This window comes from Asterias rubens, chromosome 11 (assembly GCF_902459465.1).
Source record: "Asterias rubens chromosome 11, eAstRub1.3, whole genome shotgun sequence".
NCBI classification, from domain to species: domain Eukaryota; kingdom Metazoa; phylum Echinodermata; class Asteroidea; order Forcipulatida; family Asteriidae; genus Asterias; species Asterias rubens.
In genome coordinates, this window is record NC_047072.1 from 4,617,703 (window position 1) to 4,638,836 (window position 21,134).

General features: G+C 37.6%; 1 protein-coding gene across 1 annotated transcript in view; it reads right to left on the reverse strand.

Annotated features, from left to right (window-relative positions):
- Positions 1 to 21,134, reverse strand: part of LOC117297012 (HIV Tat-specific factor 1 homolog) — a 46,687-nt gene that overhangs the window by 23,477 nt on the left and 2,076 nt on the right. The window contains exons 3-5 of the mRNA XM_033780133.1: positions 20,868 to 21,070; positions 19,571 to 19,728; positions 18,494 to 18,590 (exon numbers count right to left, since the gene is read on the reverse strand). Coding sequence (XP_033636024.1) covers positions 18,494 to 18,590; positions 19,571 to 19,728; positions 20,868 to 21,070 — 458 coding nt within the window. The remainder of the gene's footprint in view (positions 1 to 18,493; positions 18,591 to 19,570; positions 19,729 to 20,867; positions 21,071 to 21,134) is intronic.

Below are 21,134 nucleotides of genomic sequence, written 5' to 3' on the forward strand. Positions count from 1 at the left end.
GGATTTGAACCAACGACCTCCGGATTAACGTGCCGGCGCTCTACCAACCGAGCTAACTAGCCCTGTATATTGGCGGTGTCCCTATTTTGTCAATATCATAGGATAATCTGCTAATCTACTGAACTTGTAATAAATATTTACTTTGCATTGAAGATAAATAATATCATTGGTTTTACCCACAATATCCTTTCACAAAGATCGTCGTAAATTTCGCACTTTCCCTTTAATAATAAACCAAAGAAAGAAAAGCAAAAAAAACACAAACACAAAAAAAATCAGAGTGTTTCACACATGTAGCATTCTGTTTCAGCTATCAAAAAAGAAGAAGTAAATCTAATGAAATCATTCCCAGACTTGACTTTTAATATCCCTGTATCTTGATTGATTACTGTCCAAATATTTCAGGGGGGGAGTCTTCCACAAGACCACAAGATGTCTTCTAAAGATGCTGGATGATAAATAGAAAATGCTGACAGAAACAACTTTTTCCTTGTCTTAATTCCAAGGTTGGTAGTAACAGATGGGTAACACCTGAGGTGTCCAGACAAATTGGCCTGACTGCTGAATTAAGGGACGTCCCCTGGCCATATTAAAGGGATTGGGTACTTTTTGTATGACAGACAACACAATGTCCACAGATTCACATTAAAGACCTGGACACTATTGGTAACTGTCAAAACAGATGCATAAAATAAAAATTCTGTGAAAAATTGAGCTCAATTGGTCATCAAAGTTGCGAGAGAATAATTAACGAAAAAAAACATCCTTGTCACAAAAAGTTGTGTGCTTTCAGATGCTTGATTTTGAGACCTCAAAATCTAATTCTGAGGTCTCAAAATCAAATTCGTGGAAATTTACTTCTTTCTCGAAAACTACTTCAGAGGGAGCTGTATCTCACAATGTTTTATACTATCAACCTCTCCCCATTACTTACTCATTACTAAGTACGGTTTTATGCTAATAATTATTTTGAGTAATGTACATGTACCACTGCCCACTGCCTTAAACTTACATAGTATGAAGATAAGGATGGTACTGTAGGAAGCTTCCTTAAAAAATTACTTCCTGAGGAGCTGTAGTTTTTGTGAGAAATTAGTAAAACAATGTCACAACAATAGCTTGTCTCAGGAGATGACATTATTTTAGCACGTGTAGTGTATTAAAGGGAAGGTACACATTTGGTAATTATACAAAACAAATATGTATTAACTTAAAACTGACTTGGTAACAATCATTGGAGAGCTGTTGATAATAATATAAAACATTGTGGGAAACACCTCCCTCTGAAGTAGTTTTTGAGAAAGAGGTAATTTCTCACTAAAATAATAAAATACTTCTAGCTAGAAGTCTTTTATTTTTATCTGAAAGCACACAAATTCGTCCAACAAGGGTGTTTTTTCTTTCATAATTTTCTCGCAACTTTGATGACCAATTGAGCCCAAATTTTCACAGGGTTGTTATTTTATGGTTTTGATGGGATACACTAAGTGAGAAGACTGGTCTTTGACAATTACCAAACGTGTACCCTCCCTTTAACCCAACTCTTTTGAGTAATTACTTTGTGATTTTCACTTGATGATTACTGAGTAAAGCTGAAACTTCTACAGGTAAATAACATACATCTTCATTCACAGTGAGTAGGGATTCATGTCATGGCCGAAAACTTTATCTACAAAAATGTATCAAAACCCTTTAATTTGGTAATCACTCCTAAAAAAAGGTTTTCGGTGATAAGTACGTGTTTCTAAAATGGCTCCAAAAACCAAAAGGCATGCCTACTCTTTAAAGGGATGTGTAGAGGTTTGTTCTCTTAAAACCTTGAGGGATTTTACACCATTGGTGTGAATCACAGATCTAACTCATCAACAATGAAAGACGCTCACTTAAATGTACAGAACCACAGCAGACCAATTATAACAAGTGAAGCCATGCACTTACAGACAAGCCTCATGGATCTGTCAACAAATGAATGACCCCCTAACAAAGATATTGACAAAATAGGGACACGGCTAGATAGCTCAGTTGGTAGAGCGCCGGCACGTTAATCCGGGGGTCGTTGGTTCGAATCCAACACTAGTCAATTCTTTGTTCAACCCAAAAAATCAAAATAATGACCATTACAACTTGCTTGGACTGCACTGCAGCTTTGATTTAACAATAACATAATAATTAAAATTAAACTTACAAGGTGCTATTCCATCAAGATCATAGCGCACATGAAAGCATTTAACATGGTGAGTCTTTAGAATTTTTCATAAATGTAGATGAAGTAAAAGATTCCCTAACGACAGTAGGAAGATCATTGGCCCAGCTACACTGGAAGCTTTTTGACTTAGACCTTTGTTTGTTCTGGGAACATTTAAGCGAGTGATGTCAAGTGTGGATCTAAGAAATCCTGGAGGAGTGTAATGTGACAGTTAAGTGGATTATATAGTACAAACTGTTATGAGAAAGGATTCCCTTAAAAGTATTTATTATGGTTTGGATAATTTTTCACCCCAAAAACATTTGAATCCGAGAAATGGTTCACGCTTTTCTCAGATACCTTAGGGTTTAGTGAAAAATAAAATTTATGTGGTATTCTTTGTGTAGGCAACATATGCACAAAATAACAAACAAGAGAAGGATGAAAGAAAAAACACCCTTGGTGTATAATATGTGTGCTTACAGATGCACAATAAAAGGCTTTCGTAAGTTTTATGTTGTGTCCAATGCATTTTTAAAGACCCATTTGTGTTGTTGGTCTCTTATGGTGTCGCAAAACATCAAGCTAAAATTGTTATAAACCACACTAATCTCTATTGAGTTGTGGTGGTTGTGAAAAGAAAAACAGTTAAACCTTTATAACAAATTTAAGCTTTTATAACAAATTTTCTAAGCAAAAAAATAAAATAAAAATAAAATCACCTTAAGAGTCAAGCTTGATGATTAAATGCTTTCAAAATGTAAGGTCCATCAAACCCAAAACATTTTGAAACCTAGTATCATCGATATTTGATAGATCGATAAAAAAAGAAACCGCAGACAACACAGCCGTCAGCAAACAGTTCTGAAGTGTCAATAAAAGTCAGGTAGCTAATTGACTGGACCAACAACCCTACTCAATACCACAAAGGACTTCCGAACCAAGCCTCGATGACATCAAAAACCACCACTTTTAAGAGTTAACACTATCCCTATGTGCCACTTACACTCTGATGTTTGCTTTGCTAGTACACCCTATAGTTCTGTCTATTTGCTACTGTACAAGAGGTGCACGGGGGGGGGGGGGGGACCTTCCAAAACCATTATGTACTAAGTGTCAAGCGATTGTTATTGATATTTTTTTTTGCCACAACTAAAGCCTCTGTTTTTGTTTAACATCTTAAAATAAATTGTTTTGGGTCCCTGGCACCCAAGGACAAAGTTTTTTTTTTCTTTTTTCAATTCAAATTTTTGATAAACGCTTTCCAAGCCCTTGTTTTGGGAAATTGACTTTTTAAATAAAATGAGAATTACAGATGCTATGTCAGATTTTTGGCCCCAAACATTATAAATTCGATTTTTTTTGAGTGAATGGTATTTCAAAGAGTATCACCCGCTCTAACGAAAAAAAGTTTAACTTTTACTTTTAATGGTCAGGAACCATGACAAAAATTTAAAACGTTTCTTATAAAACACATAAGAATTGGTCACGTGATTCAATTGTCGGGATCCTGACAAAAACTAATTTTGACCACTTTATTTCACTGCTACCAATAGTTGGCTGGCTTTTTCGAGCAATGGCTCAAATGAAAGCTTGTAACTTTCTCAACCCCCATCAAAATACCTATTGAATTTTAAATCAAAATTTTTGGGTCAAATCGACAAAAAATCTGACGTAGCATCTTTAACAATATGATAAACTCTTTGATGGAATTACAGGGCTGAACACAGAGGTCAGCACTGGACAGGGGCCAAGGGCCAGAGGCCAAGGACAGAGCTACTGTTGCCCCAGTCTTGGCTTTTGTGCCCCTTCAAAAGGTCCCCCAAAGGCAGTAAGATTGTCACATGGAAGTGCCCTTTGAAAAAAAACTAAAATTACGTTGCTCTCTCAAAGATAACATTCCAGGCCTGGAGGTTACCAGAGAAAACTAAAAGTACCTTGCCCTTTAAGAAAAGAACATTGAATCAGGCTTGCACCTTAAAGGGAAAATGTATAATTTTTTTAAGGGGGGGGGGCGCTGTTTGTTGAAGAGTATGCATCAGTTCCCATCCTCGAATTACACAATTCGTTTCCTTCCTCCATGATTCCACCAAACTTATCCAATTAGGTAATCCCATTATTTAAAAAAAAACTCAACAACAACAGAGTTTTATTTTTTTGGTGCACAATTTAAAAAAAAAAAAAAAAAAAATTATGTCATTTTCATTTTGGGTTTTTGGATAGTTAGACTGCAAAAATACAGTACAAACTATACTACAATAGTGGCCATGTACATGTATGGGCGTATTGTGATGATTATACAGAAAATGAATGGTCTCTTAAGGATTAAAGCACGCCACATATTATGCATTCAGCAGAATCGTATCCCTTGTGTGCCATATGTGTACTGTCTGGGCTGGGAGAGCACACAAAGCCACCAAAGTAAATTCAGACATAATTGCAATTGTCACATTGTAGAATGTTTAGCATACTTGTTTTTATCCACCTCATTCACTTGGCTGTAATCAAGGCATGCTGTGAATTGGCATACCCACATAACATGGATCAGTCATCCGGAAGATTAGCCCCAATGCTAAAGTGAATAAACCCCCTGTAATATTACAGTCATTACAACAGGACCTCGGCCCAATTTAATAGAGCTGCTAAGCACACAAATTTGCTTAGCATGAAATCTCTTATGATAAAAACAGGAATGCCAACCAAATTTCCAGGATTTGCAAACAACAGCTAAATACCAGTAACAAGCAATATACACAAATGGAAATTTGGTTGGGAATCCTCTTTTTATTAAATAAAAAATTTAATACTAAGCAATTTTGTTGTGCTTAGCAGCTCTATCAAATTGGGCCCTAAACATATAGGAAAGGTTCTCACCAGACAAAAGCTAATTAATTTACAAAAAACTAATCATTAGATCCTCCAGATTGCACAGTATGACTTTTATAACCAAGATAACACCAGGTAGAACAAATTCCAAAGACGGTGTTTGAATTCAGCGGGCACAACTTCATAGAACTTTTTAAAGCAGAAAGTAGTGCTTAACAATATCCTACTTAGCAGAAATTAGCAGAATACCAGTCGCATGGTAATTTGGCTGGTGACCTTAATTTGAAAAGCATAGTTTTGTTATGCTTCTTTAGCCACTGTTTGTGCTTAAAGGCTTTGGTATAATTATGGACAATATTGGTAACTACTCAAAATAATTGTTAGCATAAAAACTTACTTGGTAACAAGCAACGAAGAGCTGGTGATAGTATAAAAACATTGTGAGAAATAGCTCTCTCTGAAGTAACACAGTTTTTGAGAAAGAGCCAATTTCTCAGTAAAGTCTTAAAAGACTTCAGGCCAGAGGCCTTTTGTTAGACATCTGTAAGAAAGCTGTGTGTAATAAGGGTGTTATTTCATTATCCTCTTACAACTTTGATGACTAATTGACATAACTTTTTCACAGATTTGTTATTTTATGCATACATGGTGGGATACACTATGTGAGAATACTGGTCTTTGACAATTACCAAACATGTCCAGTGTCTTTAAAGCCGGCAGAGTTCTCCCCAACACAAACTAACTTGACAAAAAAATAATAAAGATGCTCCAGATTGCACAGTAGGACTTTTGTAACCAATTCGATAAACACCAAGTACATGTAGAAAACATTCCAAATTCAGGTTTTGTCAGCTAGCACAATATCACATCAAAAAGACGATCATTGTTACCTATTATTTTTCAAGTTGTCCAAAAGCGAAACTGTCTTAATGTAGTTAACTTCTGGATGGTTTCTATGCCTGTAAATGGAAATTAGTTTTGGTATATTTCTAGCGATCTTTTAAAAATGCCCATTTGAAACAAATTTGTGATTATTTTAGGAATGCTTATTCAGATTAAATTATGTAACCTATACCTTTACTTTCACTTTTAATGTGAGAATAAGTGCTTAATTTGTGGTTCAATTGATCCAACTTTCACTTTTATCTGATAGGTGACCAGAAGATTTTAAATCTCAGCTCCCTGGGAAGTATAAAGTCTGTGCTGCTGAAGATATAGCGCACCAATCTATTCACCAATCTCAAGAACCATATTTGCACTCACAGGTTCCCATTTACCCCTGGGTGGAGAGAAGCAATTATAGAAATGTCTCTTGCTAAAGGAAATTGATAAAATGACTGGGATTCGAACCCACACCCTCATTACTCAGCCATAAGAACTTGAGTCCGATGCTCTAAACGCATGCTCTGTCGTGACACGGCACAAAGTAGAAATGTAATAAAACTAGTAAACTTTAGATTGCGATTATTAATCGGGATATCTGTCCTCTTCTTGAAACCTCTGAATCATTTCAACTAGTACTAGTAATGTAGGGTAAGAAGCTCAGGCCTGATACGTCACGAAGGCAGCGAAGGGGATTGCCTCCATGCCCCCTGGTCATGCCTCCGTGCCCTTGAAATACTCCAGTAGACATTTACAATTTCATCATAGGGTGCCCTTTACCAAGGAGAAAATGCCTTGGTGCCCTTGCCTCTTTCACGATCTTCAGCAAGATCTTCTTCTACCTCATCATTTATGGTGTGTCATGGCCGAGCGGTCCAATTGACCGGACCCACTTAGCTCTGGTGTTGTCAGCCAAAGAGTGTGGGTTTGATACCCAATCATGACACTGGTGCACAGCACTTAACCATAATTGCTCCACCCGTGCCTACATTATATACGGACCATGAAGGGAGTAACCCTGTTTCAGCCCAATACGTAGGTGGCAACATGCCCCTGTGGGCAGTTGATTTAGGCTGATAATCTAAATGGTTAAGTGTAGCCCTCGCCTTGAAGTCGCCATCCGGCCTAGTGAGTTGGGCAATATCTCATAAAAAAATTGTTTTAATAAAAATATTTCAAGATTTTGAAAACATCCCTCTTTAGTCTCAGCAAGGTCCAATTAGAGTGAATTATATGACCCCTCCAATCCACCCTTCCCCCACTCCCCCTCCCCCCAAAGTCCTACGTAAACACTGCAGAAAAAAATGAACACAGTCGTCCTGGTTTTCTCTTGACCATGTGTGGGGTCTGCTACCTCCTGATAGAAAACACTGCCTCAATGCAAACAGAACACACAGGTAAGTTTAGCACCTTGGCGCTAAATTACACTACATTAGAACTAACAAACTCCTCCTCTTTTTTTTCTTCTTGTCTATTGAATCAAAAGATGTATCAAAAAATGTTTTTGTTTGCTCCGACAGCGGGTTTTTTTATTTTATAGACTTAGTGGTAATGGGGATGAAGCAACGGCGGTGAATTTAGGAACAAATGGATGACAATCCCGAGCCGAGACAAGACACTTCCTGGCAAAACTTTTTAACATGGTTTTATTTGCTCTTCAAAAAGATGAGAATGCAGGACTGGAATTTCATCTTAAAAAGGGCAAGGCCACTTTCTTTTCGCAAAGGGGACTTCCCCTTGAATTGTTTTAAGTCTAACAAAGACCATTGTTTCCATGGCCTCCATGTAATCTAGGCCTGGAATGAGACATGGATATGAATACAACATAATGACATGTTTGTTCACTTTGATGTGTAACAATCGCATGTAGATTTTCGTGATACGAAACTATGCTGCAGCCTACAGCATCAACGTCAGGTAAACATTTCAAAACAAGTAACTGTTTTCTAAAAAGTCCCAGACTTTCGTAAATTTTAAACAACACAAAATTATTTTATCAATTCTGTCAAAAGATCCTCAAAGAGAGCAGTAAAAGATTATGAAGAGAAGAAGACGAAGAAACATTCAGTTTTAGATGTGGGATGAAAACCTATCAACAATTGTTTAATACTCTCACCAAACCTTGACCAAGCCATACATGTATTAAACCTCATACTCAAAAGGGTTGAAACTCAAATGCCAGTTAAAACACTAAGAATTCTTTCCAAGTGGTCTGGCTGGCTGGCTACATGTGATGATGTAGCTCAACGTTGGAAAGTATCCCTATTTCATTTGAATATTGACAAGTGAAAAAACTTGATGGACTGGTAAAATGGCAAGCTAACTGGTTAACACTAACAGCAACGCCTGGACTGTCATCAGTGGCAAAGGGTTCTACCTCAATGGTCTGAGCAAACACCCCCCCCCCCCCCCCCCCCCTCATCTTGTTACCATTAAATTCTCCTCTACAACAAAAAGGTCAACAGTTTGATGACAAACTGACCAGTGAGGATTATCATGAAGAATGCATGGCTAACGACACATCGATAGAAGGCAGTCTATTCACACAGTACATATCCTATGGCTATTTGTACACCAGTCTACCTGATGAGCTGCATGTGAGAACAATCCAGTCACTCACAGACTGATGGCCCTTTACACTTTAGGACCCCTTCTTCTCACGACAGTGGAAAAGAACAAGAAAAAACCTGAATTTCAGAAATTGTCACCAACATTGTCATCATCCCAGTTATCATCTCAATAAAGTTTTAGGCTTATAATCATTTTTATAATCATTTGCTTGTGTTTTAATGTTTTCTTTTGTGCATTTTATATTGTTACAATTATATTTTTATTGTTGGCAGGGGTCTGGTTTTACACCTCTTTTGATGACAGTTTTTAAACTTTTGTTTTAACCTTGACAGCCCCTGACCAACTTGTAATAATTGTGTATGTCTAAAGATTGAAAATCAAATTTTCATTAAAATTAGCCTATGGAAAGGCCACCATTGTTCCTCTCTGTCTAAAGATTGAAAATCAAATTTTCATTAAAATTAGCCTATGGAAAGGCCACCATTGTTCCTCTCTGTCTAAAGATTGAAAATCAAATTTTCATTAAAATTAGCCTATGGAAAGGCCACCATTGTCCCTCTCTTTCTTTTGACCCAGTTCTCAGACAATGTAAGAAATCTCACGAACATTCAAAGGGCGTTCAAGGTTTATGCTCACGGCGTGTACTGTTTGTACTACCCAGTGAGGGCTAGTGGTGGTATTTTGTTTGAGATCCCAGTATTTTGAGCAAAAGTGATGACACTATTGGTAATTACTCAAAAGAATTTTTAGAATAAAACCTCACTTGGTAACGAGTAATGGGGAAAGGTTGATAGTATCAAACATTGTGAGAAACGGCTCCCGCTGAAGTGACTTAGTTTTCGAGAAAGAAGTAATTTTCCACAAATTTGATTTTGAGATCTCAAAATTAGATTTTGAGGTCTCGAATTTAAGCATCTGAAAGCACACAACTACCAGTGACAAGTAACAAGGGTGTTTTTTGTCTTTTATAATTATCTCGCAACTTCGACGACCAATTGAGATCAAATTTTCACAGGTTTGTTATTTTATGCATACATACGGATTGTCAATAGTGTCCAGTGTCTTCAACCTACATGTACCCAAGATCATCACTTGTCATCTTTCAATGTTTGGAAAGTTGTTGCCTGTATGGTCACTTTTTCTGAAGTGAATAAGTGTTGCATATTAAATGATTTCTTGAAGTATTTTTATATCATCGTTCAACTGTCAACAAGTCTTCTCTGCCTCTCATTTTAACTCCCCCCCCCCCAGATCAGAATAAGATGAGACCACACATGCAAAAAGCATTACCAGGATTCAGGGATTAAAGTGCACAACTGTTACACATCAATGTTGAAATCAATTGTCAACCAATTTTAATTCTTATTTGTGGGTGTGACTTTTGTTGCGTGTGTGGACCAGGTAAGTTTTGATATACATGTATCTAGGGTGATTAACAACACAGATGTCACATCATGGTTGGCTTCCAATGCATGGTGTCAACATTAAAGGAATAAATGCAGACCAATGTTGTAAAAGTGTGGCGAGTGCAGTCACATTGCTTTCTACTCTAAAGGCACTGGACACTTTGGGTTATTACTAAAACTAATTTATAACATAAAAACTTACTTGGTAATGAGCAATGGAGAGCTGTTGATAGTATAAAACATTGTTAGAAACAGCTCCCTCTGAAGTAACACAGTTTTTGAGAACAAGGTTATTTCTCACCCAAAATATTACACGACTACAGGCCTGAAGCCTTTATTATGCATCTGAAACACAAATTTGTGCAGCAAGGGTGTTTTTTTCTGTCATTATTCTCTTGCAATTTCGATGACCACAGATTTGTGATTTGATGGATATATGTTGAGATACACCAAGTGAAAATATTAGTCTTTGACAATTATCAAGGGTGTCAAGTGGGGTGTCGTGGCCGAGCGGATAAGACCACCGAATTCAAGCTCTGATGCTTCTGTTCAGCAGAGTGTGGGTTCGAATCCCGGTCATGACACTTGTGTCCCTGAGCAAGACACTTAACTATAATTGCTTCTCTCCACCCAGGGGTAAATGGGTACCTGTGAGGGCAGAGATGGTTCTTGTGATTGATTTAGCCGAGTAGCGCATATTAATGTTGCACAGGCTGCATACTCCCCACCAGGGAGTTGAGATGGTTTAAGGAGTGAATTAAGGCCCAGTGACCAGGGGTAATAATGTGAAGTGCTTTGGGACGCCCTCCGGGTGTGAAAAGCGCTATATAAAAACGGGTTATTATTATTATTATTATTAAGTATGTTGTTCACATGTTCAAATACTTGCCTATGAACATTTCTTTGCTTAATTAATCATTTTTGTATAACTGGGTTCATGTACATTGTACCTTGGACAACTGATCCACAGATTTTGTACAAAGGATGCTGGCAGAGTTTTGGCCTGCCCCGTCTGAACAAATCACATCCCCATGTTGATTGACACGTGACATGCTCCAGCTTGGGAGCTTATGCCATATTATGAGCTGACCAGCAGTGTAATAAGGGAAACTGACTGGTAAATTTTATTTTTTATCAATTTGGTTAAACAAAGAAATAGACATAGAGAGAAACTGCCTAGGTTGGACACAAATAATTGCACAGTATTTTTCAGTTCTCTAATCACACAACTCCCAAGAACTAAACAAATAAAATTTAAATAAGCTCAAAAAAACTGCGATGTTGTAAGCCTGTTTTGATGTTGCAAGCCTGTTTATGACAATAAAAATAAGAACTGCAGTTTTTTAGAACTGCTTTCTTATCTTTGTGATCATCATGTCCATAAAGGTAACACCAGCGGCATGATATTTGGTCCTTTGAATAAAAGTGGGTACACAGAGGCTGACCAAATGTAATGTTCATCTGGTGTCCTGTATTTAGAGACTTTTCGGGTTAACATTTAATCACAGATTTCTGATTTTTTTTCCAAGGCCACAAACATTTGAAGAAAAAAAAACCCAGACCAAAGTATGTAGGAAGAGTATCATGCATCATCCACTGAGATGTTTATGGCAACAAAAATGAGTTCTACAGATTTATTCCAACCAATGACAACAAAAATGAGTTCTACAGATTTATTCCAACCAATGACAACAAAAATAAGAACTACAGATTTTTTCCAACCAATGAAAACAAAAATGAGTTCTACAGATTTATTCCAACCAATGACAACAAAAAAAAGAACTACAGATTTTTTCCAACCTACACATGTATGGCAACAAAAATGAGAACTACAGATTTATTCCAATCTATGGCAACAAAAATAAGAACTACAGATTTTTTCCAACCAATGAAAACAAAAATGAGAACTACAGATTTTTTCCAACCTACACATGTATGGCAACAAAAATGAGAACTACAGATTTATTCCAACCTATGACAACAAAAATGAGAACTACAGATTTATTCCAATCTATGGCAACAAAAATGAGAACTACAGATTGATTCCAACCATTTTCCTGACTTTGTAATCATCATGTCTGCAAAGGAGCACCAACTACAAGTGGTACTAAACCAGAGCCCTCACCCATCCATCACAATATTTGGAATAGTGGAGGGGCATTCCAAAGTATTCCTCATTCCTCTGCTGCCTGGCTCTCTCAGTCTCAGCCACGCGACCAAGACATCTCCTAAAGTTGACAAACACACTGGGACCACCTATCACTGAAAATACTCCACATAGCACCAAACATTCCAAGAAAGTGAAACTAGTGGAGGGACAGGGGGGATGTCGCTGGAGTAGCTCCTATCAACAGTTTCAAGTCACTTTTAAGAGGGTGGCTGGAATAGCAATTGCATACCACATTCTGAGGGCCGTGGATTGATTAATTTGATACATTTTTGTCTTCTTTCTTTTTACGGTATTGATGAAGGCGATCTGGGTGTAAGGCATTGTTACTAATTACGCTAATTGTAATTGGAATCGGCTCTGGGTAATTTGGATTAAATCATTTAAGGCCTTGCAGGTGCAAACGATGACCACTTCCTCGTGCAAACTTCTGTTGATAATAAGACTGTAAGGCTAACGGCTGTAATAATAAGAACATCCAGATTTCAACATCTGCTGAAAATATTGGGGTTGATTAAATTTGAGAAAAGTATTCCAGCATGTGAATAAGTTTTATTCTACATGTTGAGCAATGTCTAAAGTCAACATAAAACAATCAATTTATTATATGAAGGCCTGTTACTTCCTGGTGGCAACAGAGGCAATTGTCTCCTTAACCAAATTGCCTTGGTGCTCATGTTCTTGGTTAAGTTGCGTTGGTGCCCCATGGCCAATGCCTTGGTGCCCCATGGCCATTGCTTTTGTGGCCCTTGTTCATTGCTTTTGTGACCCTTGACCATTGCTTTTGTTCCCCTTGGTCATTGCCTTGGTGCCCCTTGGCTAGCGTCTTTTTGCCCCTTAGCCAATGACTTGGTGCGCTTTTCGCCATTGCTTGTGTGGTACATGGTCACTTGCTTTTGTGCCCATTGACCATTACATTTGTGCAGCAAGGGATAGTTCGTCTGTCTTCATCTTTAAATTAAATTCAGTCAAAGAAACCTTTTAAGGGAAGGAAGATCTAAATTAAGAAAATAATCCTGAAATCTGGGGGAAACAAAATGGCTTCCAATTCACTAGCCAGCCTTCAAGACATAATGGGAGATTTTTGGGCGGTCCTTTTTCATAGTTCTCTCCAGTAGTGCGTGCGCCATTGATGTAGAATCGAAAAGACACATGAGCCTAAGGAACTAACAATGTCAATAGATTGATTAACACTGTGTGCCTGAGTAGCGCATCAGAATCCCAACCCCCTCTTTCCTTGAGTGATTGAAGAATGTTTCACTAAGGATACCTCACATAGCACCTACATTCTTGAGGTAGAATGAGATGGGTCAGAATCAAAACCAAGTAATTCCAAAGTGCCTTAAGACAAACCAGACCTGAAGCTTTAAATGGCCATCCTACTGTCATGGGACCAATTTCATATAGATACCTTTAAGCATAAAACCTTAGTAGAACACGATTGTGGTTTAGGGAAGGTATATGTGTGGTAATCATGCTAAAAACAATTACCAATAAGAACTTATAAATAATATATTAGTTTTGGTTTTTAACCATACACAGATGTGTGTTTATAGCACTGTATACTCAGTACTTTCTCCGAGTCCTGTAAAAAATATCATAGGTATTTACTTGGGTGGGATTCGAACCCACGACCCCTGCAATTCTAGAGTAGTGTCTTACTAACTAGACCACCGAGACCGCCCGGCAGCCAGAGGCAATAAGAACTTAGTTGGTTAGAAGTACAGTACTTTTTGAGTAATGTGGTTATAAATGTAAAAATATGGAGAAATATAACAGCTTTTATCCCCCAAAATTGGAATATCAGAAGTGATGTGTATTACAATTATGGATTATTCTTGGAGAATCAGCATGGAGATCAAAAACGTGACAACCTTTTGAAGAAAATTTTCAAAATTTCACAGGCTAGTTTTTTTATATTTAAAAGCAGAGGACACTATTAGTTGTTGTCAAAGACCAGTCTTCTCACTTGATGTATCTCAACATATGCATAAAATAACAAACTCGTGAAAATTTGAGCTCAACTGGTAATCGAAGTTGCAAGATAAATGAAAGAAAAAACACCCTCGTCACACGAAGTTGCGTGCTGTTAGATGCTTGATTTCGAGGCCTCAAATTCTGAACTTGAGGTCTCGAAATCAAATTCGTGGAAAATTACTTCTTTCTCGAAAACTATGTCACTTCAGAGGGAGCCGTTTCTCATGTTTATACTATCAACCTCTCCCCATTACTCTTTACCAAGTAAGGTTTTATGCTCACAATTATTTTGAGTAATTACCAATAGTGTAAAGTAAAAAAGTATCATGTTTTTTCTTTTAATGATATCTGTCGTTTTCCATCAATCTATTTTTATATTAATTTATTTCCATTGCCCCTTACTTCCCTCTATTGTAAGTACAGCCTTGTTGTGCTAAACTCATTCCAGTAAAACCCAATATGAAAAATTCCTGCAATAAATTTATTTTGGGTGCGACAGATGTACAACCTAGTGCAAACAAAATACTCCCGCGGGCAAGCAAAGACCTTCCTCCAAATCCAGGGTGTTGACTTGATGAGAATTAAACCACAAACACCTCGGGAAGGCGTAGGTCAACAAGTTTTATGAGTTTTTCCACATTTCTACGACATGACCTCCAATCTACAGCCAGTATCATTCGAAGAAAATCATGCAGGGGAGAAGGCTGGAGTACAGGGCAGGGAACAGCTGTGAGTCGGAGAGCCATGGAGCTGAAAGACTTCTCTGGGACACTATCGTTCTCGAGGATTCCCATACGGCGTTTTGGGGTCAGAAGAGCTAGGATTTAGGAATTTCAATAAGGTTTGGGAAGAGAGATTGGTTTGAAAATAGCCGCAGGGCGAGGAAAATCAACTTCATGAAGGATGGGATGAATGGAGAATCAAATTTCTATAGAGGGATGGCTGTGGAACATTTTGGTGCTGGAAGGCCTATGAGCTTCCCAGTCAGAAGACTTTTCAAATATTCCATTGTATAAATATAAAAATTACTGAACACCATCCTTAATACTGGAAAGTTTGAGTCCCGATTAATATGTTTGACCATTATTGCTTCGTCCTTTGGATGGGACATGATGCCAAAAGGTCCCATGTGTTGTGAAAAGAACTTCAGAGAACCAAAAAGGGATTTTGCCCAGCTGTGACAGTGGCTGCTGAGTGTACCTCAGCACCTTGTAAAGCCCTGTTGATGTGAATTTGACGTCACAACTCCTCTTTCGCTGCGATATTCGCAAGTGCGAATTTTGTTGCGAATTTCTTACATCAATATTTGTATCCCATTCGCATTCACAGGAAGTATGAGCCGGGCCTCAATCCTTTACAACATGGCACCACATAAATGGGTCTCATGTTCAAAACTTCTAAAAGTTGTCTAAAAGCCATTGGACACTTTCGGTAAACAGTATTGTCTAAGGCCCACACTTCATGTATCACCACTTCTATGTAAAATAACAAACCGTTGAAAATTTAGGCTCAATCTGTCATCGGAGTCTGGAGAAAATAACGGGAAAACCCACCCTTGTTTCCGCACATTTCCTCGTGTAATGACATGTGTTCAAAATAAATTCGTAATTCTCGCTATCGAGAATTGAATTTTTTTAAAAGTTTTCTCAAAAAGTAAAGCATTTCATGGAACAATATTTTAAGAGAAGTCTTTCACCATTACCTTCTGTAAACCTTTTAAGTTATTTGTAAATCTGTAAACTTTTTTTTGTCTGTACCGAAAGTGTATTTTGGCTTTAAAAAAATAAACATTTGCACTTTGTGGCACCCGCAGATAAAGTGTTGTATAACAAAAGTTATTATACCAATTGTGTATGTATTACAGCTTTTCTATAACACGTTCACAGTTATAAATGTTAGATTGTGTTCTTGTCCAGTCTCTCAAGTTTTCAGTATTGTTGAATTTGAGTGGAAGTAGAACCATTAAGCCGTACATGTATGTTAAAAACATTAATTTTCAAGAGTTGCACAAACTGTATTCTAGCTACCCACTAAACATCAATGGAAAACTAACAATCGGTTAGGGACTGAAAAGCTGATCCACATACACTGAAGACCCCCCTGATTGGATTCAAAATCAGTGTAGAGGTAAAAGGTGACTCGGTGAGGAACTTAAATACCACAGAATCAACCTTACCACCATGTAGAAAAGTAAAACTATAGGGAACACAATACCAGTGACCAATGAGTTCCTTACTGCCTAACTTTAAATGCAGTCTCACTACACTGCAGTCCAATCCATAAAAAATCTGCCTAACTTTTACTCTTGCCCATCTAAAAAAACAAATAAGTGAGAAAACAAAAAGGCCCCTCAGTTACTTCCCCAATCTCAACAGAGGGCGCTATACCATTTACAAGTACCAATATATATACCCGGATCGGATATAGACAATGTACATGTGCTTGGAAACAAGTGTAAAAATGCGCACATTAAACTATGCATAGTGATTAATTAAAAGCAGTGGATACTATTGGTGATTACTCAAATAATTATTAGCACAAAACCTTACATGGTAACGAGTAATGGGGAGCTGTTGATAGTATAAAACATTGCGAGATACTGGCTCCCCCTGAAGTAACGTAATTTGATTTTGAGACCTCAGAATTAGGTTTTGAGGTCTCAAAATCAAGCATATGAAGCACACAACTTCGTGTGACAAGGGTGCTTTTTCTTTCATTATTATCGCAACTTCGACGACCAATTGAGTTCAAATTTTCACAGGTTTGTTATTTTATGCATATGTTGAGATACACCAAGTGAGAAGACTGGTTTTTGACATTTACCAACAGTGTCCAGTGTCTTTAACAGAGACAATGGAGGCAGGTGCCTTGGGCTAGATTTCCTCGTATATTCTAAGCAACACCAAGAGCTAAAAATGTAGCCGTAGATGTTGTAGTCGATGTTGTAGGCATTGGATACTGCCTTTACTTTTCTTCATTCGGTGCCATGATCATGAGTAACAAAAGGTTTTTTTTCTTATAGGGAAAGTATGTATTACAATACAGTATCAATGATGTTGAAAGAATCATGGACGCAGAGTCTAATCCTAATATTTAAACCATTTACATGTACATGTATTACTTGTTTTATATAATATCCAAGTATTATATTTTATGACTGGAGGACAAAACCACTACAAACTGTACAAGACTGTATTCTTAATTACCAGGGCTTTTCAAACTTCTGTGTATATTTTAGACGCCACTTGTAGCCGTTAAGGTCTGTTGATGACACGAGGGTTCAGAAGGGGAGGTATCTATGGATGCGGCGTCTTCCCAGTCACAGACGATCTTTGAGATCAAGTATGAAGTTACTACAGTACAGAGGGATTAGGTACATGCACTGCACCCCCTGTGGGGTGTGTGGTGAACTGTCAGGTCCCTTTATAGGTTTTTGTAAAATTAGCCAATTGCTCCTGTTACTGTGTCTAAAAGGTAAAAGCCAATTTGGGCATTTTAAGCCACTTGAGGCTGTTGTGGTCACAAAAGGTGAAGCCAATATGGGCATTTTAGTCAGATACATGGTGGGTCTCATAAGCTCTAGTCCCAAAAAATGGTATGGAGGTATGCACAGTGAATAGTACTAAAATAGTGGGTTTGTGGAGCAGGCCATGGTATGGAGGTATGCACAGTGAATAGTACTAAAATAGTGGGTTTGTGGAGCAGGCCATGGAATGTTTAGAACAACCTTTACTTCCTGACCGGAACATGCATTCGTATATTAAGTAATAATAATATTTGTACAAATTTGTATAGTGCCAAATCCATAAAAAAAAATGCTCCATGGCGTTTACCGAGAAACATTTAAAAACAAAATCCCTATAGATAAACACAAAATCATTATCAGAATTGAACACAAGGTATATAATTAAGTTTAAAATCAACAATAAGCGAAAAATGAAAAGCAATTACATTGAATAATCTAATAGATTAATCCAGTGGTCTAACAAAACAATTCATGTAGGCTGACTGTAGGCTTTTAAAGGCAGTGGACACTATTGGTAATTACTCTAAATAATTATCAGCATAAAAACTTACTTTGTAACAAGTAATGGAGAGAGCTGTGGATAGTATAAAACATTGTGAGAAACAAACGGCTCCCTTTGAAGTAAAGTAATTTTTGAGAATGAAGTAATTTTCCACGAATTTGATTTCAAGATCTCAGATTAAGAATTTGAGGTCTCGAAATCAAGCATCTGAAATCACACAACTTTGTGTGACAAGGGTGTTTTTTCTTTCATTATTATCTCGCAACTTCGACGACCAATGAGCTCAAATGTTCAATGGTTTGTTACTTTATGCATATTATGTTGAGATACACTAAGTGAGAAGAATGGTCTTTGACAATTACCAATAGTGTCCAGTGTGACCAACAATCCTCCACTAAAATGACAAGGATCAACTTGATGGCATAATAAGCAAAGAGAAGACAAGACTTACCTCAAATTCCTCAGGATGGAAGAGATGTTTGATGATAACCACTTGCTCGTTCCTCTTGCGCTGGTGAAACTTCTTCTCAGGCCTCCAATCCAACAACCTGTAACAAACAATTAAGGAGCAAAGACTTAACAAATTAAGTACAGAGCTGTTGAAGCAGAAAACTTTTCAAAACAATTTGCTGACAAGACGCCAGTCACAGAATTTTTTCCTGATAACCATGTACGTCTGGTAAGCTTTACTTAGTTTTGTTTGGCAACATTTTGTGTTCAGGAGCTCTACTAAATTAGGCCCAGTTCTTCCTCATAAAACAATGACGTACACCCATACATACACCCAATACTTTTAATAGTTCATTAATCTTGCGCTTGCATAGGATGTGCAGAGCGGCCGAGTGCACCTCACTCAACTTCTGGTGCTGTCAGCAAAGTGTGTGTTAGTGTCACCATTCGTTCTTTGTCAGTTCAACTGTATTCTGCACCATTTGACAAGAAATAGGAGTTGTTTGAAGAAATTTACCTTAATAGTTTAATAAGGGTAAGTTTATAGTCAGGGCGCTTGACCTAAAGGAAGTTGTTTATGCAATCCCTGTGTTCCAGCCGCCCAATTTATATTTGTGTTGGCAAACTTCAGTTCCAAAGATGCCTGCATGCAAATGTTAAAATAAGCTTGCGCAAACATACAAAAAAGCAACTTCAAAGATTGTGTTCAATGGTTGTTTGAAACACCAAGACTTCAAAATTTGTTGGCGTAACCAAATTTTGAAATTTTGAAATTTTGAGGGCGACCAAATTAGGCTCACCAACACTCACCCCTTTCATAAACTTTATAGGTAATGATTCACCCAATTATTAAAAAAGAACTAAACAACTTCACCACAACAAGAAATAGTTTCCTCAGGCTTCGGCGTCGAAGTGATATAAATATAGTTGGTGACCTCTGAGGAGGGGGGGTCAAGGCTTCAAAGTGACGCCTGCATAAAGGGTAGAGTTCACACAAAAAAGATACTGATGGTCTTTATCTGAACCATAAAGAGAGAGAGACAGAGAAAGAGAGAGGGGGAGGGCAGGCAAATCTTACTTTTCTTGGTAGTTTTTCTTCTTTTTCTTCGGTTTCTTCTTCTTGGGTTTAGCTTTGAAGTCTCCTTTCATCTGGAACGTTGCTAACTCCACATGGATCTTGTTTCCTCGTAGGTCTGAGTCATCCAACAACTGGATGGCAAGCTCCACTGACTCTCTCTAACAAGGGAAAAACAATCCACGAGCAACGTCTTGAAAATGGAATAATTGCATCAGGGATAAAGAATATGAATCAGGGGTGACAGTCACTGCTGACAAAAAGATTGAAACCTAGAATACAAATGTTAGGAGGTATGTTGGAATCATGGCACTTTCATCTAATAGTAACTCCTAGGGCCGATTTCATAGAGACTTAAGACTCGTCTTATCTTGAGTTAGGATGAGCAATTTGTCCTAACTTGAGATGCGTCCTCAGAACGATCTTACAAAAGATAAGAAGCGTTTAACGGGTTCTAATTACATAGGAAATGACCCGTAACCATTCCTAATGTAAGATCAGTACGGGGTTGTGTTATACCTGTATGTTAACCAATGTTGCTTGATACAATAATGGAGCTGCTACTGTTGGCTCGAACGCAAAAAGAGACAGGCGCTATGAAGATAACCATACAACAGTTGTGCTAACATCAGCTGGCCAATATCAGCTACCTAGGACGGTTAGTGGAAAATCGATGGTGTCAACTGGTTAAATCCAGTTTCATAAGACATCCTATTTAAAGGCATCGGACACCTTTGTTAATTGTCAAATACCAGTATTCTCACTTGGTGTATTCCAACAAATGCATAAAATAACAAATCTATGAAATTTTTTACTCAATTATTGGTCTTCGAAGCTGCAAGAGAATAAAATGAAAGAACAAAATACACCCTTGTTCAGATGCCTAAAAAATAGTAAAAGACTATTGGTAATTGTCAAAGACTAGTCTTCACAGTCGGTGTATCTCAACATATGCATAAAATAACAAACCTGTGAAAATTTGAGCTCAATCGGTCGTCGAAGTAGCAAGATAATAATGAAAGAAAAAACCATCCTTGTCACACGAAGTTGTGTGCTTTCTGATGCTTGATTTCGAGACTTCAAATTCTAAACTTGAGGTCTCGAAATCACATTCCTGGAAAATTACTTCTTTCTCAAAAACTACGTCACTTCAGAGGGAGCTGTTTCTCACAATGTTTTATACTATCAACTTCTCCCCATTACTTGTAATCAAGAAAGGTTTTATGATGATAATTATTTTGAGTAATTACCAATAGTGTCCACTGCCTTTAAGTCAACAGCAAAGCCCTGACTTACTGACCTTGAGGTAACAACACCTTCCATCACCCTTGATGTTACCATGGTGATCCAAGTACAACTTGATCTTATTTTCTTGTTTCTCTTCGTCAAACATGATCACTCCGCATTTACTCATTAATTCTTCAAACTCCGTGGGGGTAATGTCTTCGGGCAGACCACTGACATAGACATTGGTGTTCTTAGACTCGTCCATCTCAAACCAGCCTGTTGCGAAAAGATAGAAAAATAGAATAAGACTGTTAAAGGATATGTATAGGTTTGGTAATCA